This window comes from Thermobia domestica, chromosome 10, assembly GCF_964235325.1.
Source record: "Thermobia domestica chromosome 10, izTheDome1.hap1.1, whole genome shotgun sequence".
Lineage (NCBI taxonomy): Eukaryota > Metazoa > Arthropoda > Insecta > Zygentoma > Lepismatidae > Thermobia > Thermobia domestica.
In genome coordinates this window covers 36,303,951-36,316,113 of record NC_137463.1, presented here as the reverse complement: position 1 = coordinate 36,316,113, position 12,163 = coordinate 36,303,951, and the positions used below count along the sequence as shown (strand labels likewise).

Genomic DNA, 12,163 nt, shown 5'->3' with positions numbered 1-12,163 from the left:
GAAGTTTGCACCAAAAAGGAACAACGAGCAATAATCCGGTTTTTGTGGTCGGAAGGTGTATCAGGGGGTCGCAATTCATCAACAACTTTCGGCACAATATGGGAACAGTGTCTTCTGCAACGTAGTGTCTACGAATGGATTGAAAAATTCAAAAATGGTCGCACGAGGAAGGAGTCAGACAACCATCTATGGCCATAAATGATGACAATATTGAGCGTGCACGAAAAGACATGGTTCTGTTAGACAGACGAGTGACTATTGATGGAAGGGTACATCGTCTGGAAATTAGTCATGGTTCCAATACATTTTCCAACCACGAAAACCGGATCACTGCTTGTTGTTCCTCTTTGGTGCAAATTTCTAATTGTGCGGCCATGATCTATTTGCAAGAAAAGGAAAGACAAATGGAGGAATTAGGATCAAACTTTTATAGCATGATCACACCAGCATGGAGGAATTAGGATCAAACTTTCATAGCATGACCACACCAGCAAGGAGGAATTAGGATCAAACTTTTATAGCATGACCACAACAGCATGGAGGAATTAGGATCAAACTTTCATAGCATGACCACACCAGCATGAAGGAATTAGGATCAAACTTTTATAGCATGACCACACCAGCATGGAGGAATTAGGATCAAACTTTCATAGCATGACCACACCAGCAAGGAGGAATTAGGATCAAACTTTTATAGCATGACCACAACAGCATGGAGGAATTAGGATCAAACTTTCATAGCATGACCACACCAGCATGGAGGAATTAGGATCAAACTTTTATAGCATGACTACACCAGCATGGAAGAATTAGGGTCAAACTTTTATAGCATGACTACACCAGCATGGAAGAATTAGGGTCAAACTTTTATAGCATGACCACACCAGCATAACAGTAAAATGAATGAGGACAGGAGGTCAGTATAGACAATGTAACAAGACTTATGTCAAAATTAGCGGACAAGCTTTGACCTACCCTCGTACACCCTTCTTCCACCAATTCCTCCCTCATTATTCATTTGCTTTAATCATCCGTCTCCCTTAGCCTAAAGGTCATAATTGTTGGATGGTAAACTGAAAGATTTCATTTTTATTTAATTTTTCTATCTCTTATAAAAAAAGCCATCTAGTTCTATCATTTTTTTCTGAAAATATAGGTGGAAGAATTTTATAATTAATTATCGTTTCTTCAGGTGCAGAATATTACATAGACCTAATATTAGACCCTTCCCAACAATAATATCTCGGTGCGCACCTGTAATGGCGTAAGGTGCTTGTTGTTGTTTTTAAGTTAATGATAACTAAGTATGCATATGGAAATGCACATTGTTAGAAGATTTCGATAAGAATTCAAGAAATTTGTACTTACATCCTTCTCGCTGTCTTCTGTCATGTTGTATCAGTGAATCTTTGGGAAATTTTTCTCTAACAATAAATCAAGTAAAGCAATTTTTATATATATATATATATATATAACGAAGAAACGTTAAATGGAAAAGATTACGTACGAAAATAAAGCACAACTTAATTTTTTAAAAAAAATGATAGTCCATAACACTACATGACCACTTGCTCTGACCGGGGATTGCGTTGAAATCACTTGATACATAAAGAAGACCAGAATTTATTGAATAACCGTAATCGTCATTGCGTTACGTAATTTTCTCAACAGACAACGTTAGTGTCCATACCTATACTTTGTTTTCCGGTATCACTAGTAGTTCATTATGTACTTCGTAGAACGTGTCAGATGATACATAATGCAGCGTCATGTGTACAATATGAACTATTATTCACTTTTCTTTTGTATCCGGCAATAAAGATATTTTTTGTGCATTTTCTTTGTTTCTTTGTATTCCCAACAGACAGTTTACCAACTTAGGTCAACTTAGTATGTGTAGTCAATGAACTGAACGTTCCGAGGTCAGATTGATTATCAATTTTCAATAATTTCGCAAAAGACTGTAACAGTAGTCAAAGTTTATCACTTTCAGAGTCCTGTTAACCTTTCGCAACATGAAACGATAAGGAATCTAAGTTATTGAAGTGTTATTGGGTTCCCAAGGTTGCTCCTTAGCGTTTTGTTGCCTAGAAAAACAACCCATAACCAATGGTGCATTCAGAAGATTTTCTCCGGAGGAACGTTTTCAATAAACAGGGAGTGAACGTATTACTGCAAATTTAAACGAGATCTATACTGAGCACGATCGAAGGTATCATCCTTAACAGATTTTCTCCTGAAATCATCACTCCTCATAGATATCTTGAGATTTCCTACTTTTCACGTCTATAATTCGTATGTACTCGTATATCATCATCATCATCATAGGTATCTGCCATTATTGGCAGGTCACTTGCCGCAACTGAAAAGCTTCCATGCTCCACAGTCTTCCACTAACCTCTTCGTTTCCACGTACGATTTTTCTGCTTGGATATCGTCCATTAATTGTAGTCTCCTTCGTCCCATCCCTCTCTTTCCTGCCACCATACTCTCTATACATTTCCTTCTTAGCCAATGTTCCAACCAGTTTCTCTTACTGTTCTTACCGTAATATATCTAAAATTCTTTTTTCCCCACCATTTCTAATACCGTCTCATTCATTTTCCTCTCGACCCAGCTAATTCTCTCCATTCTTCTCCACACCCACATTTCGAAAGCTTCCACTTGTTTTTCATCATTTTGGCGTAATGTCCATGTTTCTGACCCATATAGCACAATATTCCACACAAAACATTTTATGAGTCTTTTTGTCAACTTCTTATTCAGGGTCCCACAAAATAACATCTTCTTCTTCCTAAAAACTTCTTTTGCCATTCCTATCCTTGCTTTTATTTCACGTTCACACTTCATATCATGACTAACAATACCATCCAGGTATCGAAAATAAGTCACCTGTTCTATTTTCTCCCCTCTTACTTCTATATATATTTGACATCGACCCTTTCGTTCTAATCACCATGGCTTTTGTCTTTCCAACATTTATTTTCATCCCATATTCTTCACAGGCCCTTCCTCAAGTAATGAAAACAAAATAGGTATTGGTTAACATTGGAAGTACAAATTGATGTCTTAAAATAATTATTTACTATTTGTTTTAAAGTAATAGATTTTTGCTTCGTTATTCAAAACACTCTTCTGACTTGAAAGAAAAAATGTAAAATGTAATCATAGGAGACCTCTCCGTTGTTACTTACTTCCGCGATGGCCCTTTTGACATACGCATGGTTCTGGGTCCCGGCGGGAGAGTCTTAAAATTTGTGTATGTGTGTGTGTGTGTGTGTGTGTGTGTGTGTGTGTGTGTGTGTGTGTGTGTGTGTGTGTGTGTGTGTGTGTGTGTGTGTGCAGCACAATTTTCGTGGCAACGTTACAATAAAGATGAGAAATTAATAAAAGACATATAATCTATATATATAAAAGAGAACGCACAAATCCTTTGTGAACTCATCACGCTAATACGGCTGAACCAATTTCTTTCATTTTTGGGGGGTTATTATGATTTGGACCCTAGATGGTTTTTATCATATCACTTTAATTTTTAATTACCAGTGTCTTGAGATAATTGACCATTCAAGTGTCCATACGTACAAATCCTTTGTTATTAGTTCATCATAGGTAAAAATAAACGTATTTATATGCAACCCGCATGACCATGTGACTCGGCGGGTTAACATAAATGACAGGCGCTATAATTTTAACATTTACTGCAATTTGAAAGCGAAAAAGTAAAAATTATCTAAGTAACAAAGTTTATTGCGTTCCGGGGTGACCGCAGCGAAGCGGGGTGAACGCTGCTAGTTCAATATATTTAAAAAAGAACATGAAAATTATTTTAAAGATCTAAGAGCATTTCTTCCCCAGAAATATTCATTGCCAACATAAACTTTCGAGAGCTGCAGGTACACTATTGTGCCATAACCAACAAATGGTTGAGAACCATTGGTTTTATAAGGTACTAACAGAATCCCCGTTCTTCGCACGGGGAGAATATATAAAGGACATAAAGGGCTGAATTTGGATCTAAACTGCAACGGAAGTGTCACTGTTCGTCTCAGCGACTCCGAAGACTATGGATTCGATACTAATATCGGTCATTTTCGATCATTTTAAAGTATCTCCCCCCTTCCTCTCTCCTAATCTGCACCGTCAAAGTAAAATGATAAAAAATATCCCATGTCCGAAACTCATTTGATCAAGATCGATAGAGATTCAAGAACTATGAAGTCACAAATACACTCAAATATATATATATATAACGGAGAATTTCACCTACGGGACTGAACTCACTTTAACAGTGTTGCCACTACCAAATAATTGTACCGGAGGGAAACTGACAGACTACTTTTATAATAATTTATATTATTATCGCACTTTGACATAACCAAATAGTATGTCGCTATGCGGACTCTTGACAGATAAAGCCGTAAACAAATAAATAATATAGGATGTAGTGTAGTGGTATCTTTTACTTTGTTATTTCTCCTATGAAGCATTTGTAATGTTTGAAATGAAATGTAAATAAATAGTAATTATTGTATGTAATGCACAACTACATAAATATTACATTTTTTCACTCACAATAGTAAATGTACTGTCTTATATGACTTAGAAGCACATACTCACGTATGAAAGATTCATATCATGATCTCATATCATAATCTTTAATATCAAGTAGTTAAACAATTATTTCTTACCGACAAGAAGTGTTCTATTATTTGTTTATTGCATGCTGCGTGTCTCATGTCTGTGATAATATTTCCTAAACAATTTATGAGATAAGTTATCACAACGACATTATTCTGCGACGTTTCTATTTTCTCAATTGGCAATATTGCACATGCATACGAGTCATCAATGAACTTGCTTCTGATTATACATGGTGGCCCTAAAGTAGGTATACATGTCTGCATTGATCAACTATAACATTCTACTTTATGGGTTTATTTGCTTCGGCTCTTCCGAGCTTAAGATGTAAGTCAAAACAAATTATGAGCAAATAATAAAGAAACTAAGTCTACCTGAAGGATAACAATAAGAAATTGGATAAAATGTAACGACCTGATCAGTACAGTACTGTATAACTACTTTTGGGCCACCCTGTATATGGTTAGCGTAAGCGCTTTCGGCGTAGGAGACCCGGATTCCGTTCCCGCCGGGAACTCATGCGATCTGGATCCTATGTAAAGCTGTGGATCCATGTCTGATTTAGCCTCGTTGCTGTAAGATACGTTAAGCTCAAATCAAACCAACGAATGAATATAATATTTGTTGGAATTCTTTTATTTTAGAGAAATAAAACTATCGTAAGGAGTGAGTTCCTTTCTTGTTTGACCGATCAATGTAGGAGTTTCGTTATTTTCTAAAGACCAGCATGAACAGAAACTTTTGAGTCCCTATTCATATAGCCTATCTTGTTATTCTGAATGGAAAAATACTATAATTTTGTAAGGATTCCTTTTTTTTTTTTTTTAATCATCTTGCCGAAGGCGGAAATCATAGAAATAAAGTTTCAGACCAAAAAGTGATTCGGCACAAAACTTCTGCTCTCATAGAACGTGTTTAAAACTGAGAGTAACCAATCAGGGGTAAAAGTAAGAGGGACCCAGGGGGATGGCATTTCCCACTTCCAAGAAAATATCTATAGCCTCCCTCCACTTCCTAAAAATTGCAATAGACAAAGACAGGTACGAAGGTCGGCGTGAGGTTATGCGTACCCCTACCTTTTCAGATCTCTTTTACTCCTGGGGGTAACAATCCACAAAACTATAATGAAAATTCGATTTCGAAAGAACACAGTTGATTTTTTTTCGCCGGTTGAAATTGTTGTAATATTTTTTAACGCGTATGTTCACAACATTTCTTATTAAATATTTTTAAAAATTGATGTGTGAAATGTTTTGCTAGAATGACTATAGCGTAACTGAACTGAATATACAACTACGGTTAAAAGCTATTAATTAATAGTGTAATGTGTCTAGAAGTATCCAATAATGAAATATTAATTTAATCACGCACCAGAGTGAAGGCGTGATATCGGTAAACATTTATTTTATCAGTCCCTTCACCTTTAATTAGTTAAAGGCCATAATCAGTTTTTCAAGAAAATCAAAAAGATATATTGAACTAAATAAAATTTAATGGAATAATAATAATAATAATAAATGTTTACCTTCACTTTATAGTTGTCACTTATTATTATTATTATTATTATTATTATTATTATTATTATTATTATTATTATTATTATTATTATTATTATTATTATTATTATTATTATTATTATTATTATACGCGTACTTTTGCACTTTTAATGAGTTCTATAGCCTGTTTCTGATAGAAAATTAGCAGTAAAATAGCACTCATTCAATTTTTTTCTTTCTTTTTTCTTTGTTTAGTTTGCATTAGTAGTCTGGAATATCAGGTATGACCTACGCTACCTACTGGGTTTATTAGAAGTGTTTCAGATCAGTACGTCCAGTGAACACTTCCGAATTTGCAACCGAATCACTCGGAAACAAAGCATATGTGTTAAACTTTTGAAATTATCTTAAATGTGTCTCGGAGATCTACAGTTCTACTGGAAATTGAGTATTTTATTTGACCACCTAGTTGAAAAGTGACTTAATGAATGTTTCAAGGATCCTCTATATATTCGAATAGCCATAAAAATATATATAAAAAGCAAACGTTATTTCTATATTACTGTTGGATTTCTGCAAATGGAACTTTATAATGTTAGGATCTTTTCTTACTACATTTAAATTCCAAATTTTCGTTTCTTCTCCCTTTTCGTTTTCTCCCCTCTCCCTTTCTCTCTCTCTCTCTCTCTCTCTCTCTCTCTCTGTCTCACTTCTGAACCTCTGTGTAATAGACACCCATTGGTTTCAATTTATCATTGTGTGTGTTTAAGTTTCTCCCTACAGCAACTTATGAATTTTGTTTAATCTCGGTTTTACTCTTTCATTATACCGATACTAATATTTTGAAATTAGAATTGCGCTCATGTTGTTTGCTGATTTTAGTATGGGAGAGAGGAAAGGAGGAGAGAGAGAGGGTCTCTTTACCAGATACAATTATGGGATAAGAAGGTGTATATTGGATGGCCTAACTGCACGGCGTTAGATGTCGCAATTTTTGATGCGGAGTGTACAACTCACGCGATGGTGATTTTTACCAGAACTCCGACTTGACGCTAACTGTGATCAAACGAGGGATTCAACGCACCAGAGGGAAGCACACTACCACTGAGCTACTGATGATGATGGGTCAACATCAGAAATTTTATTGTACTTTATATGTAGTCCTTCTAATATCGGAATGCATTACTTTGTGTGGTGGTTTTCTGTTTCGTTTCCACTTTCTACTTAAAATTCCAATAATCACTTTAACAGTATCATAACACAACAAACAAAGATATAGACTCCTAACATGAAAAGTGTAGGTGTGTCCTCTCATCTGCAGGTATGTAATGCACCTTGTTTCTCGATAACAGTAAGAACTATCGACTAACGGACTTTAGATTTTGGAATTAGCATCCGCGATTTACTTGTTCATATTAAATGTCATGACCTGTCTGTCTTCTGGAAAACGAAATGAGTACCCTTCCTTCTATTGTCAAATTCCGCATGGGATCAACTAGCATCTCAACATACTGTTGTATCAATTAAGAATGTACAGCCTAGATTTTCTATAGGTGTCCTTGGACACTATACATATAACAACCACGAATCGTTAACCAGACAGAATATATTAAATTCAATTGCATTCTACTTGCGTAGCAGGTTGAATAAATGAGTTATGGTTTGGTTAGGTATCTTGAAATATGATTATGTAGTCGCGTAGGGAATGCAAAGCCTCATTTTTCATTTCAAGGCTATATTTCGCGTTTGATATCTCTTTTTCCTGGAATGTCGACGTTCTTCTTTGCCTTTATTAATCCTTTTCATCACATTCTAAATGCATAATTCGTCTTCATTCATGGATGGAAAGCGAACACCGTTGAAGAGCTTTTTATTATTTATGAATCCCAGGAGGAATCATATTACGTAATTTTTTTTTCTGGAAATATCACAGCTCCATAACCTTTCTTTTGTTTTTCCCTCTTATTCTACCTTTTTCACACTGAAATGACCTATTGTTATCCGCCTCCGTTTTCTACTTTACATATCAATATCAAGTCTTGTCTGTATCTACTTTTTTGTTTCCATTTTTCTTTCTTTCTTTCCTGACAACAGACGCTTCTAGTCTACATAAATAGTTTCCTGTTGCCTAGTTTCAACCCTTGCTTCATTAAGCTTGACATTTACTGATCTAAAAGCGGAAAGAAGGCGTATTGCATTATCTTGTTATGAAAGTAAGAAAACAGACTTTTTCGGAATCAAAAGGTTTATTCATGTTCATGCCAGAGGCGGATCCAGGGGGGCGATCGGGGCGATTGCCCCCAGAAGAGGAAACTTTTTTATAAATAAAACCCATCCCCGAGTTTGACGCTCTTAAAAGTATCTCTAAGTACCAGTATTATAACCCACCGCCCCCCCCCCAGAAGTCCGTCCTGGATCCGCCCCTGGTTCATACAACATTTTGAAAAAACCTTTTTTAAATAAAAATCTGAAACAGAAAATACCTGTGTTACTTAACGATTGTCGACCTTATCCTATATTCTTTACCAGTAACGGATGTTGATACTAATAAATTGTTTCAGGTGGTTTTAGATGAAATAAAGTTTTTAGTTTTTCAACCTACAGTTATACCTTTAGGCTAAATGAGACAGATGATTAGTGAAAGTAAAAGATAATGAAAGAATTAGTGGAATGAGAATGTGCGAGGAAGCTAGAAAAATGCAAGAAGGCCCATGGACATGACATATTAGTCCACCACAAACTCGCGTGGCCTGTGATCGAATCAGGGACCTCTCGTGGTAGAGTTGAGTGGTCTACTATAGTACTGTGCTACAGTGATCCTCAAAAATATTATTTAACGCTCCTTGGATTTATTCTATATTATTTATTAGTGTAACACTCGCTGGTTGATAGCAACTCTTTTCAGGTAGTTTCAAGTTTTAGAAGGATCAGGTTTTCCATGTCACTCACATTTATTTCAGTGGATTGAAATATTAGATTTAAAAGTAAGCTTAATTGAATATTAGACTCCACACACACATACATCCTGTATATATATAATATACTCAGGGCCGGATTTAGGGAGAGTGCAAAGGTGCACGTGCACTCCCTTCGTTGTTGTAAATATAAACTATCTATAATGAGAAGCTAGCAGTGAAAATAGCAACACTTTCCGAAACTTTCTGCCATCATATTTCCATTTGAGGCGTAGAAGAAAGTAGAGCTTTGCAAAAACAATAGTTTAAGTGGTTTTTCTAAAGGTTGAAGGAAAAGGATTCACCAAGCAAAACAATATAACATTTGTCAAGTACGAAAGAAAACGGAAGCCAGGAGGAGAGAACATTTTTCCCCCTGCATAATACTTACCACCCTCTTTAAAACTTTCCTCCGTTCTATGCATCAGTGTTGTCAGGGGTAAAGAATATTGTCACATGTCACTTTGAAGAGTTTCAGTGTAATTGGTTATTTTGGTAGTTATTGGTGCACCCAGCCCCCTTCAGACAATCCTGGATCCGGCCCTGAATATACTGTATATTCTTCTAAGCCTTTTTCCCAGTTAGCTGGGATCAGTTTATCGGATCGCTCATGTGGGCAGTGCAGTATCCATATGGAGGTCTTTTTGGTGTTCCAAGTTTTACGAGCAGCAGTGAATGTACTAAACCATCAGAAACAGCTATTTTAAATAAGATTTTCTACAAAGAGGCAAAAAAGGGAATGCCTTAAAAGCCATCCACGCCTATGATTGGGTATTGAATTGACAAATTAAACGCAAATAAGGCTTACAAGCACCTATCCTTCTCCGCCCAGATGCTGCGTTTATATACCAAATACGTCCTCAACGGAATGATCGGCTGTGTCTTTATATCCTACGCTCGTCTCCAAAGGGTTAAAACCAAGAAATCTGAGGAAAAAGTGATCCCACTGGGTTTAAAGGAAGTATCACATTTTCAGACAAAAATGGTTCAAACTTGCTTCCGTGGTATTAGACGAACTTACAAAACCCTACTTTTTCGTCCAAACAATACAAAAAAGTTTTACTTACCTTACATAACTGTATTTTGCAGATAATGTATGTAGTATGCAAGCACGAGGCACAAATTCTTGAACTTGGATTAAGCCATGTTTAACGGTCAAATCCATTGCAACAAGCCAGTTTGTTTATTCTCGCTAATCTTGTTAATTCCAAGTAACATTCGGTCAGTTAGTAATAAAATGAAGTCTAATAACTTTTAGAATGATCATTCATCGAAGTTCAGCTCATATTATTTGCCATATGCAGCGTCGAAGTCAAGTGTTTACAATTACCATTACGTTTTGGGAAAATAACCTTGAACGTAGTAGCCTAATGTTTAATATTCCGAGTCATGTCTCAAAACTTGTGACCAGAAAATTGCCAAATCACACTTAGTGTGAACGGTGATAATCGACTTGACAATTCTGAGGGTTTTGCACTTTTTAACAGTGATTATTGAAAATCGTGAAAAGATATTTTTCTCTTGAAAGTGAATTAGTCTTTTATATAGGCCGCTCACAGCATAACACGAGTGTGAGCATTTCAACGTTAAAGTGAATGAAGTATGCAGATTAAGAGTGTAAATAACTTCAGGAAGAAAACATAAAAATAACGTATTGTCTGCGACATAAAAATTTAAAAAATATATATTATTATAATTACGATAGCGAGTACAGGAATACCTTACATAAAGCGGGAACAAGAAAGGTTACCAATATGCAAAACCGCTTTGTTCGAGGTGTGTTTACAGTGGGTTTAAACTGTATGTGTTCTTCACAAAAATTTAAGATAATATATAATTTAAAGAAGTAGCAGTGTTATATGTATAGCACGTGAAGGAGTTTGGTTTCCCTTGCGTGATATGTTCTCAATTAGTATTGAAACCACTTGAAACCAGCACTTCCGGCTTTAGTAGAGAGATTAGAGTGGAGATGGAATATATTGACCTGATGCTTAATTGATTACAGTAAGCGCTTCTTACTCCGTTCTTATTCTATAGTGATCGGCGTTAAGACCGGAAGAGGTTGATCTCTGCCACTTCCGGTTTGAATAAAGGGATAAGAGAGAAAATTGTATCTATTCTTAGAACGCTAAATCAATTTAAAAACAGTTTCTCATTATCTCTGATTGTTTTGTAGACCAATATTGAAACCGGAAATTGTAGTGGATTTCAATCACTTCCGGTCTTAGTAGAGAGAAAGGGATGGAGATGAAGTATATTCATGGAACGATTAATAAATTGCAGAAAATTGCTTCTCATCATGTATTACAGTTTTTTTATTATTTAGTGACAAATGTGAAAACCGGAAGTGGTGATTTATACTTCTTCCGGTTTGAATATTACTTTTACCAACGATCTCGATAAACTGCCCTCCAGAAGCTTTCAAACACCTTATTTAATTTTTATTGGGAATACATATTAAACATATTTGATGTGGCAAATGTTTTTACAATCGGCTGCCTACCTATCGTCAACCCCCAACCTGGAGAACCAGGATTCTCTGTCAGGGTTTTCCCCCTCTAATTTGAAAGTACTAATATTACTAAATTTTACAAGTTATTACAAATTATAAAATATATCAATGGTATGAAATGTCGCCAGCATATATACGTATTTCCTAAACCAAATTACAACTTTCCATAATGTATACCCCCTGACCAGAAAGCAGTATAGAAAGATTCGCTGAAATATCTTGTTCTTTGCGCAAGAAAAATAGATATATGCAAAAATCTTTTAAAGATATAATTAAACTGCTTTTATGTGCCATATATATATATTAAGTCATGTAGTTGAAGAAATCAATTCCTAATCTAAAATTATATGGCTGATGATTTTATGACGCATTAATATGGTTGGCTAGATAATAGTAATAACCTATTTTCTGTTTTTAAAAGCTTTACTGTTATTGCTTTTTTAGTACTTTTCCTTAAATCGGTTCATTCTTTTTTAAAATTTTTCTCTCTGCTTTTAGTGTTTTTAAAGTCGGTTATTTCCGTTTACATCTTTATCGACTAAAAAAGAGACTGATTCCAA

General features: G+C 35.4%; 1 protein-coding gene across 4 annotated transcripts in view; it reads right to left on the bottom strand.

Moving 5' to 3' along the window:
* LOC145662449 (proton-coupled amino acid transporter-like protein pathetic) overlaps window positions 1-12,163 on the bottom strand; it is a 124,236-nt gene that overhangs the window by 83,654 nt on the left and 28,419 nt on the right. Inside the window, exon 1 of one of the 4 annotated variants that reach the window (XM_081728033.1) lies at window positions 1,691-1,819. The exons of 2 other annotated variants lie outside the window; for them this stretch is intronic. Coding sequence is in view for 1 of the 2 variants with exons in the window: in XM_081728032.1 (XP_081584158.1) it covers window positions 1,369-1,392 (24 nt within the window). In the remaining variant the exon portion in view is untranslated. One more of the 4 variants, XM_081728032.1, reaches the window with a different exon arrangement.